Genomic DNA, 13,929 nt, shown 5'->3' on the forward strand with positions numbered 1-13,929 from the left:
TAAGAGTCCTTAAAAACATAGGTGGGGGGCAGCTACATGGCGAAGTGGATAGAGCACCAGCCTTGAATTCAGGAGGACCCGAGTTCAAATGTGATCTCAGATACTTAACACTTCCTAGCTGTGTGACCCTGGGCAAGTCACTTAACCCCAGCCTCAGGGAAAAAAAAACCCAAAAAACCGTAGGTGGAAGTCTTATTACTATATAGAGAGACAACAGGAGGACAGTAGTGTCTTTGGGAAGCCAGGATAAATCTGGAAGCTGAAAATTACAGTTGTATTCAGGATAATTCAGTGATCTGATTTTTGGCCTAGAGAAGCATGTTTCTCTCATCAGTTTGAGTCTTGATAATATTGTCCTAAATCCCTTCTTTCTCAGTTCCAGTTCATCTGCTTTGTTTCCACAGGGCTTGGTTTGGGAATGAACTCTGTAGTACCTAGCTTCTCTTCTGCACCGACCCCTGGTGGCTTCCCAGGAACTTTCTCTCCTAATCTCTTCCCTCCACAAACCTTGCTGGTTCAGCAGCAAAATGGTAAAAGACTCTTATTTCTGTTCAGCAGATGAATTTTTTAAAACTATTCATTTTCTAAGATAGACATAAAGGAATAAAAAAGGATGAAAAATCTGTCTATCCCCAAGTAAAAGACTCTAGGAATATACATCTCCCCAGTTTGGGAGTGTCATCCCCCCAGTTCCAGCTGGGAATGTGCAATTGTGCCTACAATGACAAAGATTGTCCTGGTTCCTAAGTCTGGTTAAGTTCTGATGAATGCTACTTATTCATTAAAGCTAAATTTTGTTTTTGTTTTTTATCTTTCAGGCTCAGGCTTTGTAGGATTAGGAACAGCTAAACTGGGACAAAGGCCTATGAACCATCCAGTAGGGATTTCTACCAATCCTTTCATGGTAAGGAAAGAAGAGAATGAGCTTTGAAGAAGTCTAGAAAAAAGAGTTTAGATGATAAACTCATGTGGAGTGTTGGGGATAGGGGCCTGGGCCAGCAAACATAATTAGGAATGAATCTTTCCCCACTGTGTTGTGTTTGCTGCAATCTAAGTTAGGCCCTCTATCCTGTTTGTTTCTTTGAACCTATCCTCTTTATATCCTGGTTTTTTTATACTACTTCTTCCTGAGATTGGGGGTGGGGACTCATTTCCTCTTCCCAAATATGATTATTATTTATTTTGTTTTTTCTCTTCAGACTGGATCCTCATCAAGTCCATTTGCCTCCAAACTTCCTCCTACTAATCCCTTCTTGTAGCACTGTGCCCAGGAGGACTACATTCTTCCTGCTCTCTCTACCCCCAAGTATCCTTCTGTTCCCTAGAACCCTGGTGGCCATATTTGGTTTTTTGGCATTACCATGGTCTCAGCCCAAGATAGGGAATGACTTGCCTTACTTTTGGGTGGTATAATGGTATCTTGGGTATAATGAAAGTGCTAATGTTTTGCCTTGGGCTTGCCGATAAAACACTAGCCCCTAAGCCAGTAGCCCCCTCCCAGAGCAGTGAGAACTGTGGGAGTGGCCCCTCCTTTGTTTTATTATTCTAAATTTTTTTTCTTCTCTTATCTCCTCTCTCCCTCACACACAAATGATTCATCAGCTTCCCAAAGCCTTCTCCTGTGGAGAAAGTTATTATAATAAAGTATAGGCTGAAAAAGATTTACTTCTCTTAGTACTCTAGTCAAACTGCTATTAGACTTTGGGAAGCTGAACCTACACAATAGGACCTTAACCTACATTCTAAAGGGCCTCATTGCAAGCTAAAATAGTGACAAATATGGTTGTTCAGACCAAGGCATGGCAAGCATATGGGAAGGAATGGCACCACAGTTAGAGCACCTTCATTTCCTGGCTTCTGTCTGCATTAGCTGGGCACCTCCAATCATCTTCCACATGGTTGTGCCACTGGTTCCAAAAAGACTTTCTCTCTTGCACAAATTTGACCCAGTTACCCTGTCTGTACATGGAATGAATGAAAGAAAGGTTCTTTTCCCTCTTATCAAAACTATTTCTGTTCTTTTCCTATTTGTTTGCAAAAGTGTTTTAGAAGTGTAGAACCCCTTAGGTTCTTTTCTCTTCCCCCAAATTCATGTTAGGCACTTTAGTTAACTGTTGGTTTGATGTTTGGATAACAGTGTTTTATAAACACAAAGTTTTCTAATATAGCCTATTCTACATATGTGTGTATGTATACACACAATACATATGTATATCTTATACAACCTGTGCTCTCTTCCCCCAAGAATCATCAGGTAACAGATATTTATGGGTAATAAAGGTATGCTTTATCTACTCTTGACCATCATTCCATCAGCCATGTTCCAAGATCTCTCCCAGAATTTACATCTCCTGGACAGGAGAGAAATTTTTGTGTAGTTGCTGCTTTGTTTTTTCACACTTCCCATTCTGCCCTGACCTTGATTCTTGCACAAAAGGTAATGTTGAAAAATAATTTTTCATTTGAAAGAAAAAGGAAAAAACATGCTGCTTGTTATCTAGTTTTTGGATCCCTTGGTTTCATATAATAGCAAACTTACTTGCCTGATTACTTAATTTAACTTTTTTATTGTTGTTTTGTCCAGACAACAGCAAAGTGACTCCAAAGAGTGGATTGGGATAGGGTTGGAGGAGAGGGCACCAGGATAGGACTAGATCAGGGTGGAAATATAAACAGAAACAAGGATGGCCTTAGTGTTGGCATTATCTGACAATCATCTCAGACAAACACAACTCCTTATACTGCCTAGTCCATTGTATATTATGTTAGTAGCTTTGAGGGCTGAACTGTTTTAGGGGACGTAGGTATCTCCTTAGGGTAAACTTTCTGCTTCTAATGAGATAAAAGATTATGACTGCTATTTAGATCAATGTGATAGGATAAGAACACTTGCCACTAAATGTTTAACCTGCAGTAGCTTTAAGGATGTAGAAGAATGGTTATCTTAGTAGATTTGGGGAAGTTTTCTGGAATAATGCCTGTAGTTGGGTGTAATTTCTGTAGGCAGGATCAATTTCACCTCATCTTCATTGTGGAACAGAATCCATATGTTGTTGTCCTTTTAAATTCCTAATTCATCTCTATTCCCTATTTCTGGTACGTATAAGACAGGAAATCTAAGCACTGAAGAACTGTTGTCACTTCTTCCTCTTATATATAATCTGTTTACACTCTCTCTGGTTCCTTCCCAGTCCCACCCCACTCCTTTTGCAAAGGTCTACTCCACCATTATAGGCAGTTATGCCCAAGAAAGGGAGAAACTCATGCTGTTAAGTTTTCCTTCAAGGCCAAGTCAAGGAAGCAGAATAGGTACACAACCAGATCCCCAAATCCCTTTCTCCAGTTGGTCACACACACAGGCAAATATGAGAATGAATTAAGGGTTTCCATTGCAGAAGCCTAATGAATTTCTCCTTTAAAGGAAAGGCAACTCATAGAAGAACATTTCTTCACACTGTTGCTTCTAAAACTCTGACCTTGATATGCTATATTTCCATTTCTCCCATCTTGACTTTTTTTCTCCCCGAGTCATATTGTGTTTCTGTAACTTCTCCATTTGTTTTGTGTCTATTTACTTATCTCATTTTATTGGCTATTTGGGTACTTTGAGATAATTAGTAAGAGTCAAGGGCCTGGTTGACATGCTGTGGCAAGAGCTATATTCTATCTAAGCCTTTTCTTTCTTTCTTTTTTTTTTTTTTTCCTCATAGCTTGCTGCCATCTTTTTTTATTCCCCATTCTTCATTTACCAAGGATTAGTTAGAACTAATTTAAAAGGATCCTAAGATATGAGATATCATTCTTTCCTTGGTGCTTGGTGCCCTAGATTCAGTGGCTCCCTCCAACTTTCCCCCAGCATTTACTGAGCCAGATAATGTACTCTGTTATCTTTTCTCCATTCTGGTCCCAGGACTCTTAGATTTTTCAGGGAAGATAGTCATAGGTGATAGTGCTGAGTCAGCCCCAGATCCCAGGGTAGAGAGAATAAGGGTACTTTAGAAAGAGTGAGACTAAATGCTTACAATCAGTCTTCTCCATTCCTAGTCTTATTTATGTGAGTTCAATGGAAACTGAAGGTCTGATCTTTACTGATGCAGGATAAGAGCAGTAGCTCTGGAATCATGAGTTGTTGGGATTTTTTTTTTTTTTAATATACCAAAAAAAAAAAGTATATACTGTATGTCAGGATTTTTGCTTCTGAAACCGACAATTCCATACTGCTTGCTTTTTAAAAATGTATACAATAAATTTGCATTGCTTTCAAAGCTGTTCTCCTTTTGTCTATGTCTTATGTCCTGAATATCCTCCTATGAATTTTAAAAGCATTTCAATGGCCAATTTTTTTTCCTTTTGATATCATAATTTCATCTCCTCCACCAACAAAAATAAATTCATAGCAAATAGGTATAGTCAAGCAAAACAAATCTATATTGGCCATGTCCAGAAATGTTATGTCAGAAGGTATTCAACATGCTTCACCATAGAGGCTTTGAAAATTAGGATTTTTAGGTGTCTCAAAGTTGTATTTCTTTGCACTGTTGTTTTTAATCTAAATTATTCTTTTGCTGACTTCATCTTTTATCAGTTCATACATCTTCCCAGGATTCTCTGAAACGTATTGCACAGTAATGCACCAATATATCCATATGTCACAGCTTGTTTAGCTGATCTGCAGATGATATATCCCTTTAGTTTCTGGTTTTTTTCTGTAACTCCCTTCAGGACATACTCTCCAAAACTGAAGTTTGATTGCCATTGCTCCCTCCCTAATAGAATCTTTCTTTTTTAACCCTAAACCCCTTTTCTCTGCTCGAGTTTTATATATTTCAACCTTCTTTTATCCAGTTTAGATAAAAGATTCATCCAATGCCACCCACCCATCTCCATGTGAATATATTCTGAGGTATCCCAATTATGAGAGTACATTGTACTCTTCTACCTCCTTTCTATACTTATTGTATGTATCCCCTTTATTCTTTTCTTTTCCTTCTTACAACCCATGAAACAGAACCCAAGTTTTCCATTTGTCTTCTCTCCTATTAAGATGTTAATATTCTGAGGAAACACTTGTTTGTTCCATCAGAATGTTAGCACTTCATCATTATGCAGTCCTTTTAAAATGCTCATAAAAATTTACCTTGCATTTCAGAGTTCCTACTCAACTCTCCTTTTTCATCAAGTGTGTCATTTTTTTTAAAAAGACCATTTAAGTAACTTATTCCTATCTTTTTGCCCCTTGGGAAACTGTATTCTAAGATCTCAAAGAGAATCTGTCAAGCTTTATGTACCAAGGTATTTTGGTTCTTTGGTGCTAAAACTCTTGGTACTATTTGCAATTTAATTTGATCTGGATTTTGACTATAGAATTCATGGGATTTTTCCTTTTGGGATTTCTTTCAGGAAGCAATGGGTGGATTCTTGCATTTTCATTATACCTTTTGGTTCTGAAAAACTGAGAACTTTTCATTTATCATTAATGACTTCAAATAAAGTATTCCGGCTTTTACATTTTTTAAAAATGGTTTTTAGAAAGTCCAAAACACCTTTTCTTAACCTGTTTTCCTGGTCAGCATTAAAAAAAATTTTTTTTTATTATAGCTCTTTATTGACAGAACACATGCATGGGCAGTTTTTCAACATTGTCCCTTTTAATCACTTCTGTTCCAACTTTTCCCTTCCCTCCCTCTATCCTCTCCCCTAGATAGCAGGCAATCTCATACATGTTAAATATATTAAAATATATCTTAAATACAATATATGTGTACACATCCATACAGTTCTCTTGTTGCACAAGAAAAAAATGAATTCAGAAGGTAAAAATAACCTGGGAAGAAAAACAAAAATGCAAGTAGTCCACATTCATTTCCCAGTGTTCTTTCTCTGGGTGTAGCTGGTTCTGTCCATCATTGATCAATTGGAACTGAATTGGATCTTTTCATTGTCGAAGATATCCACTTCCATCAAAATATAGCCTTATATAGTATTGTTGTTGAAGTGTATAATGATCTCCTGGTTCTGCTCATTTCACTCAGCATCAGTTGATGTAAGTTTTTCAAAGCCTCTCAGTATTTATCCTGCTGGTCATTTCTTAGAGAACAATAATATTCCTCAACATTAATATACCACAATTTACCTAACCATTCTCCGATTGATGGGTATCCATTCAATTTCCAGTTTCTAGCCTCTACAAAAAGGGCTGCCACAAACATTTTTGCACATGTGGGTCCCTTTCCCTCCTTTAAGATCTCTTTGGGATATAAGCCTAGTAGTAACACTTCTAGATCAAAGGGAATGCACAGTTTGACAACTTTTTGACCATAGTTCCAAATTGTTCTCCAGAATGGTTGGATCTATTCACAACTCCACCAACAGTGCATCACTACCCAGTTTTCCTGTATTCCCTCCAATATTCATCATTATCTTTTCCTGTCATTTTAGCCAATCTGACAGGTGTGTAGTGGTATCTCAGAGTTGTCTTAATTTGCATTTCTCTGATCAATAGTGATTTGGAGCATCTTTTCATATGGGTAGAAGTAGTTTCAATTTCATCATCTAAAAATTGTCTCTTAATATTCTCTGACCATTTATCAATTGGAGAATGGCTTGATTTCTTATAAATTAGAGTCAATTCTCTATATATTTTGGAAATGAGGCCTTTCAGAACCTTTAACTGTAAAAAATGTTTTCTTAGTTTATTGCTTCCCTTCTAATGTTAGTTGCATTAGTTTTGTTTGTACAAAAGCTTTTTAACTTAATATAATCAAAATTTTCTATTTTGTGATCAATAATGATCTCTAGTTCTTCTTTGATTACAAATTCCTTCCTCCTCCACAAGTCTAAGAGGTAAAACTATCCTATGTTCTTCTAATTTATTTATAATCTCATTCTTTATGCCTAAATCATGAACCCATTTTGATCTTATCTTGGTGTATGGTGTTAAGTGTGGGTCTATGCCTAGTTTCTGCCACACTAATTTCCAGTTTTCCCGGCAGTTTTTGTCAAATAGTGAATTCTTATCCCAAAAATTGGGATCTTTGGGTTTGTCAGACACTAGATTGCTATGCTATAGTTATTGACTGTTTTGTCATGTGAACCTAACCTCTTCCACTGATTAACTAGTCTATTTCTTAGCCAATGCCAAATGGTTTTGGTGACTGCTCCTTTGTAATATAGTTTTAGATCAGATACAGCTAGGCTACCTTCATTTGATTTTTTTCCATTAGTTCCCTTGAAATTCTTGACCTTTTATTTGTAATATTCTTCTCTAAAGGGTAATGTTCTCTGGGAGCAAGTTTCTTTGGGGGGCTTCTGGAGGCAGCCTTCGTTTCAGTTCAGTGTAATCACCCCAGATGCAGCCAGGAGTTAAAGTCCCAAATCTTTTATTGTCTCTTTCCATGTCTTATCTCCTTCTTTGGGCCTGGTTAGTTTTCTTAGAGGCCTATCTCTTTCCTTGGTTCCAAGAGCTCCTGCTGCTTTTGCATCAGCCAGCTTGTTAACCTCCAGCCATCAGAAAGGTGGAAGATGGAATGAATCTGTCTCAGCCTCAGAAAGCTTCTAGTGTGCTGTCCTTTCTGGCCCTGAAAGCTCCTCCTTATATGTTCCACACTGAGTATATACCAATCATTATATCATTAGGAAACCATTATTTTGTTGTAGGAGTAAATCAATGCTAAACTAGATTTAACCACTGTCTTCTCAATTCCACTTACTTAGCACCTTGTAAGAATCCTAACATTTGTTCTTCCATATGAATTTTGTTATTTTTTCTAGGTCATTAAAATAGTTTTTTGGCAGTCTGATTGGTATAGAGCTAAATAAATAGATTAGTTTAGGTAGTATTGTCGTCAGCTTTATTATATTTGCTCGCCCAATCCAAGAGCATTTAATATTTTTCCAATTGTTTAGATCTGACTTTATTTGTGTGAAAAGTGTTTTGTAGTTTTGCTCATATAGTTCCTGACTTTCCTTTGGCAGATAGATTCCCAAGTATTTTATGTTATTGACAGTTATTTTAAATGGAATTTCTCTTTGTATCTCTTCATGTTTGATTTTGTTGGTGATGTATAAAAATACTGAGGATTTATGTGGATTTATTTAGTATCCTGCAACTTTGCTAAGTTGTAGATTATTTCTAATAGCTTTTTAGTAGAATCTCTGGAGTTCTCTATACATCATATCATCTGCAAAGAATAACTTGTTTTCTTCATTACCTACTCTAATTCCTTTACTCTTTTTCTCAATTCTTATTCCCAAAGCTATTATTTTTAATACAATATTGAATAGTAATGATGATAGTGGGCAACCTTGTTTCACTTCTGATCTTACTGGGGATGGTTCTAGTTTATCCCCATTACACATGATGCTTACTGACAGTTTAAATAGATGTTTCTGGCTATTTAAAGGAAAAGTCCATTTATTCCTATACTAATACTAATACAAGTATTTTTAATAGGAATGGTTGTTGGATTTTATCAAATGCTTTTTCTGCATCCATTGAGATGATCATATGGTTTTAGTTAATTTGGTTATTGATATAGTCAATTATGCTAACAGTTTTCCTAATATTGAACCACCCCTGCATTCCTGGTATAAATCCCACTTGGTCTTGGTGTATTTTCCTGGGGATGATTTTCTATAATCTTTTTGCTAGTGTTTTATTTAAGATTTTTGCATCAATATTATTAGGAAGATTGGTCTATAATTTTCTTTCTCTGTTTTCAACCTACCTGGTTTAGGTATCAGTACCATGCCTGTGTCATAAAAGGAATTTGGCAGGACTCCTACAACACCTATTTTTTCAAATAGTTTATGTAGCATTGGAGTTAATTGTTCTTTAAATATTTTGTAGAATTCATATGTAAATCCATCTGGTCCTGGGGATTTTTTCTTAAGGAGTTGATTCTTGTTCTATTTTTCTAAAATGGGACTGTTTAACCAATTTACTTCTTCCTCTGTTAATCTGGGCGAGCTATATTTTTGAAGATATTCATCCATCTCATTTAAGTTATTGAATTTATTGGCATAAAGTTGGGCAAAGTAACTCCTAATTATTGCTCTAATTTCCTCTTCATTAGTGAAAAGTTCTCCCTTTTCATTTTTAAGACTAACAATTTGATTTTCCTCTTTCCTTTTTCTAATCAAATTTACCAAGGGTTTATCTATTTTGTTGGTTTTTTCATAGAACCAACTCCCAATTTTATTAATTCAATAGTTTATTTTACTTTCAATTTTATTAATCTCTCCTTTTATTTTTAGAATTTTAAATTTAGTGTTTGAATGGAGGGTTTTAATTTGCTCCTTTTCTAGCTTTTTTAGTTGCAAGCCCAATTCATTGGCCTTCTCTTTCTCTATTTTATATAAGTAGGCCTCTAGAGATATAAAATTTCCCCTTATTACGGCTTTGACTCCTGCTCAACATTTAATTTAAAAAAAATAGTAGGTAACTTTTCTCATTATTAAAATCGCCTTAATTTTGTTCTTATGTTTGTCATTGTCATTGCTTTTTTTTTTTTTTTTTTTTTTTTTTTTTGTCTGTTCTAATTTTCCAGGATTCCATTACTTGGGTAATGTTTACTACTCTTTTCCTTTGGCTTCTAGGTGGGTTTATTCCAAATCTTTTCCAAACATCTATGTTAGATATTTTCAGTTATCTTGGGCTACCTCTCTTGGGTACAAAGACAAGTCAGGTGTAGGTGGTCTCTGGTTGAACTGGGACTCTTCCATCTTATTTAATAAGCTTCTGGCACTAGTATTTTGGGGCAGATTCCCTTTCCTAAATAGCCTGTGAGAATTCTGGCTGCTTTGGTGCAATTCTGAGATGAAATCACCCTCCAGATTTTGAAAAGTTATTTTGAAAGTTATCAAATGATCTACAATTTTGAGGTATTGTTTCCTACTTGTCCCCTATTGGTTATCCTGTATTCTCTTTTAGAATCAGTTACCCATTCATTCACATCTCTTTTAGTAAGTTTATCAATGGGGGTGAGGTAGAGACAGGGGGAAAAGGATATGTGTCTTCTATCCTGGACCCACAGACCAAAAATAAATATCACAAATTATCCATTAGAATTAGTTATTTCTCTTGTCAGGTTTCACTGTATCCCTGAGATTAGAAAATGATTTAGTGGGTCAGAACTGTCTTAGATGTGGGTTGGGTTAAAATTCAAGAAGCTAAATTGGGATAACATGGATAAATAAAAGCCTAACTTTTAGGAAATCTACTTTGGTAGATTTTTTTCTCAGAATCACCAAAATGATTGGGCAAATCTGAGATGAATCATGACTCCACCACAACCTAGTTAACTCAGTATTTCATATTCTGTGCTTGCTCACTCTCTCCTGTCTACAGGAATGAAGATGCTTATAGCTCTAAACAGTTTTCCTACACCCACTTAGCTCAAGTTAACAAGACAATAGGATGGATGAATTAGAGGGCAAATGGTTAGATTAGGGCTTTAAAAAATTTTTCCACTGGGAATCCCTTCTTGCCCTACCCAAGAAATTTTTACATGATGCTGGCTATATATAACAGGTGTATGAATCAAACATTTACTGATATTAATATCCAATAAAAATTTTACAACCCCCACATTATGAAACCCCATATGGGATCAAAACCCAGTTTTAAGAAGGTAGGGATTAGACCATTGCTTTTTTTTCCCCCTAGTCCTGAGAGCCATGCCTCTCCCACCCCCCAAACACACACATTAATTCTGGTCCTTCACTCAATTTTACCCCATTACCCTAGTTTCCTAGTGCCCTCCCACTTTGCTATTATGCTCTGAGGCGTATATCTCTGTGAAATCACAGCTGCCGTCACAAAGGAACAGACAGCAGAGAAGTCTGGGGAGGGACCCCCTTCCCATGATTGGAAATAGGGAAATTGGAATGGGCACCTGGGTCCCTGTGAGAAGATCTAGGGCTAGGGAGGACAAGACCACCCACAAGAATTTGATCTGAGTGGAGGAAATGCTTTGAGTTCCCTAATTTCTATGTTCCCTCCCTCCACCTATGGTGCTTGCAAAACAACAAAGGGGGTCAGCACCTTGGCCCCAAGCCACAATAGGGACCATATCCTTCCTTATAAGCCTGTTCCTGTGGCCACTCGTGGACCCCGGCAATGCCTGCCTCTCACTAGATACAGTCAACCACTGGTGGCTGCTGCTGCTAGCTCCCGTGCACCATGAGAACCCCTGGCACCTGGCCTGCAATGTGGTGGGACTATGGCTGACTGGGCGTCGTTTGGAACTTTCTATGGGCACAGGCTTATTGCTAGTCCTGATGACCTCTGCTGCCCTATTCACTGGTTTCCTTCACCTTGCCCTCAACTTGGCCATGGAGGTCACACTCCAAGAAAGTAGTTACCGAGCTGACTGTGCGCTTGGCTTCTCCGGTACAGGGGGTGGGGTGGGGGGAGACAGGAAAACCCCATTTCAAGCAAGGAGAAACCCTCCCCCCCTGGGAGGTGGGGAAGGGTGGTTTCACGGGTGAAAATTCCATTGCTCAGGTCAGCTAAATTCTGGATTGCTCTAGTTATTCTGATCCTCCACACAAACCGAGGCTAGAATATCCAGAGAAAATTGTTTCACCTTAGCTATATATAGTATTTCTCACAAGGAGGAACTTTATAATGCTGTATAGTTAGGGATTTTCATGTTTTCAAAAGGAGAGGGAGGGGCAGCTAGGTGGCGCAGTGGATAGAGCATCGCCCTTGAAGTCAGGAGGACCTGAGTTCAAATCTGCCCCCAGACACTTGATACTAGCTGTGTAAGAAAAGGGGATGGGATGGAAAGAAAATCTGGGGCTCCTGGAGGGTAGTGAACCCATGGAGTCCTCTTCCCCTCCACCCCCAAGGTGTCCTGTTTGCCATGCAGGTGATGTCCAGTTCCGAGAACTCCCTTGTGGGAAATCTATTATTGTGCCTAGCAGAATCTTTGGTGGCCAGCTACTTCGCCCCCAAGTGAGTGGGGCCCTTGGGCTGGGGATTCATATCCTAGAGACGAGCTGACATGTGGTAATCATAGCTAATATATCACAGGTGGGACCACAACGCAGATTTTATGATTATTGGTTCTGTGGACTTGCCAATACACTACACTGTATCTTTTTTTTTTTCTGTACACGCTCCTTCGCCAGGGCTCCCAGCTCAAAAGCAAGCCCAGTGATTTCAGACAACTCTCATCCAAACGGCTCTTAGGAAAGGTTATGTAATTGATCAGCATTTATTTCTCCAAGTAATGAGAAAATTCCGGGAGCCATTCGGATGCCACCCAAGATCAGACTCGAGGAGAGCACCGAGAAGCCGCAACCGAGAACCTCTTTTTTCCTCCACAGGGTCTCCTTCAGCGGACATTTGACAGGGGTTCTGGTGGGTCTGGCCTACCGCTGGGGACCGCTGCGGGACCTCTCACATACTGGGGCCCACCGGAAATAAAAGCTAAGCTAAACTCTTCCCTGACCAACTACAAGCAACTAATACAGCTGAACATGCCTCAACTCAGCCTTCGCGGTTACTTGGGAGTGGGAAAGGGGAGTCCCGGGTGGGAGACTGCAGGGGTCGGTTGATTGTAGCTGAGGTAGAGTCGCTTAGATACAAGATAGCAAAGGAGACATGTAAATAAGGATGGGAGAGCGAGATGGTAGCGGCGAGCGCCTATTGGTCCGTGTTTGGCCGACTTGTCCAAAGATGATTGGCCGGCGGCTAAATCCTCCAATTAAGTTGTGAATACAATGCGCCTTTTCTAGCCCCTCCGCAATCCCCAGACTTTTTGCTCTCGCCTGTAAAGTGACTCTAAGCAATTCCCTGCAATGCTGCCCTGTGACACGTGCCCTGCTTTAAGTCAATTCTCCCCCTGCTTCACAGCTACCAAGCCTCGCTTTCACTCCAGGCCGTGGGGATTAAGCCCCAGGAGTTTAGAACTCTGAGCCGCCGCAGCGTCCACTGTCTTAACATCTCTCCAGCTACAAGATCCACCGACCGCTCAGGGTCTCTAAGAAACTCACCGGGAAGGCAGACAACGCCTAGCCGGGCACCACTGTACCACTTCCCCCTCCTCCCCCAGATTCAAGATTGCACGCCCTTCAAGTCGAGGGCTAGGAGACAGCAGTGAGCTGGCCGAGAGCTGCCCTGAACTGGCCCCATTTAAGGGACTTAGTCTCCCTTGGCAGTGTATGTAAATTAGAATATGAAGTCCGTATTCATCTCCACTTAACTTCCTCCACCTCCCTTCCCCTAGCTGCCTTTAAGCTCCATTCTTGACCCCTGTGCCCGGAGGTGGAGCTGGGGACAGGCCGCACTGGGGTGGGGGAGAGGGGCTGGAGGACTTCAGCGCCTCAAACCCTCTGCTGAGCCTCAGACTCAGTCCCGGCCCTGGCTTTGTCATCCTGACACAGAGCCTGTGGAAGCAAAAGCCGCAGCTGCTCCGCTTCTTCATACTCTGCGCGCCCTCCATGGCTAGAATGCTCCGAACGTAGGGGCGAGTGAGTTTGGCGGATGTGCCCGTGCGCTTCTGGAGCACTGACTCACTACAGCAGTCTGGGAAAGCACGTGGCAGTCATGGTGTGGCGCCACCCCCGCATTGGCCGCCCAGGGCACAAGCACCGCTGAGGGCCTCCGCTCTGGGAAGTCTAAAAGAGGGCCAGGGAGCCCCGCCAGGCACTCCGAGGGAAGAAGTTCAGGCCTGTGAACGATGTTTCTTTTATCTGCAGGTCCCTTTTATTTTAGATCCCTCTTAATTTCCCTCTCTCGGGACATGGCAGAAATAACACCACGGGTCTCTTTACAAGGGCCTTTCCTGTTTGTCCATTCTGCCTCCCCAAGGCCTTCCTTTCCTCCAGGGTTGCAGTCTGGGAGAGATCCCGGGTTCGAGGCACTGTTGTTGCCAGGTGGTGACCCGTAACGCTTATACTCTCAGGAAACGGGCGGCATAC

General features: G+C 40.0%; 2 protein-coding genes across 11 annotated transcripts in view; both read left to right on the plus strand.

Annotated features, from left to right (window-relative positions):
* AGFG2 (ArfGAP with FG repeats 2) overlaps positions 1-2,436 on the plus strand; it is a 46,414-nt gene extending 43,978 nt beyond the window's left edge. For 3 of the 5 annotated variants that reach the window (XM_074311642.1, XM_074311641.1, XM_074311643.1), the window contains 2 exons: positions 819-904; positions 1,200-2,436. In XM_074311642.1, coding sequence (XP_074167743.1) covers positions 819-904; positions 1,200-1,259 — 146 coding nt within the window. In that variant the 3' untranslated portion in view covers positions 1,260-2,436. Of the gene's footprint in view, positions 1-404; positions 531-818; positions 905-1,199 lie in introns of all 5 variants that reach the window. The other 2 variants (XM_074311640.1, XM_074311638.1) reach the window with 1 other exon arrangement.
* Positions 2,437-10,863: 8,427 nt separating this feature from the next.
* LOC141566702 (rhomboid-related protein 4-like) lies at positions 10,864-13,056 on the plus strand. Of its 6 annotated transcripts, none has more exons than XM_074311646.1 (4): positions 10,870-11,392; positions 11,874-11,959; positions 12,334-12,508; positions 12,863-13,056. In XM_074311646.1, exons 1-4 carry the CDS (start codon positions 11,011-11,013, stop codon positions 12,922-12,924), a joined length of 705 nt encoding a protein of 234 aa, XP_074167747.1. In that variant the 5' UTR covers positions 10,870-11,010; the 3' UTR covers positions 12,925-13,056. The 6 variants fall into 6 exon arrangements, with proteins under 6 accessions (XP_074167750.1, XP_074167752.1, XP_074167747.1 ...); XM_074311647.1 differs by having other exon boundaries at positions 10,870-11,374; XM_074311648.1 differs by having other exon boundaries at positions 10,870-11,356.
* Positions 13,057-13,929: the final 873 nt, after the last annotated feature.

The sequence above is a fragment of the Sminthopsis crassicaudata genome, chromosome 4 (genome assembly GCF_048593235.1).
Source record: "Sminthopsis crassicaudata isolate SCR6 chromosome 4, ASM4859323v1, whole genome shotgun sequence".
Classification (NCBI taxonomy): Eukaryota; Metazoa; Chordata; class Mammalia; order Dasyuromorphia; family Dasyuridae; genus Sminthopsis; species Sminthopsis crassicaudata.

Bases quoted from the DNA above. Each gene is read 5' to 3' on its own strand.
- LOC141566702 (XM_074311646.1), top strand. From the start codon at position 11,011: ATGGTGCTTGCAAAACAACAAAGGGGGTCAGCACCTTGGCCCCAAGCC. The intron at 11,393-11,873 runs GTACAGGGGGTG...TTTGCCATGCAG, and splicing joins CTGTGCGCTTGGCTTCTCCG to GTGATGTCCAGTTCCGAGAA. The intron at 12,509-12,862 runs GTTACTTGGGAG...CCTGCTTCACAG, and splicing joins GCCTCAACTCAGCCTTCGCG to CTACCAAGCCTCGCTTTCAC.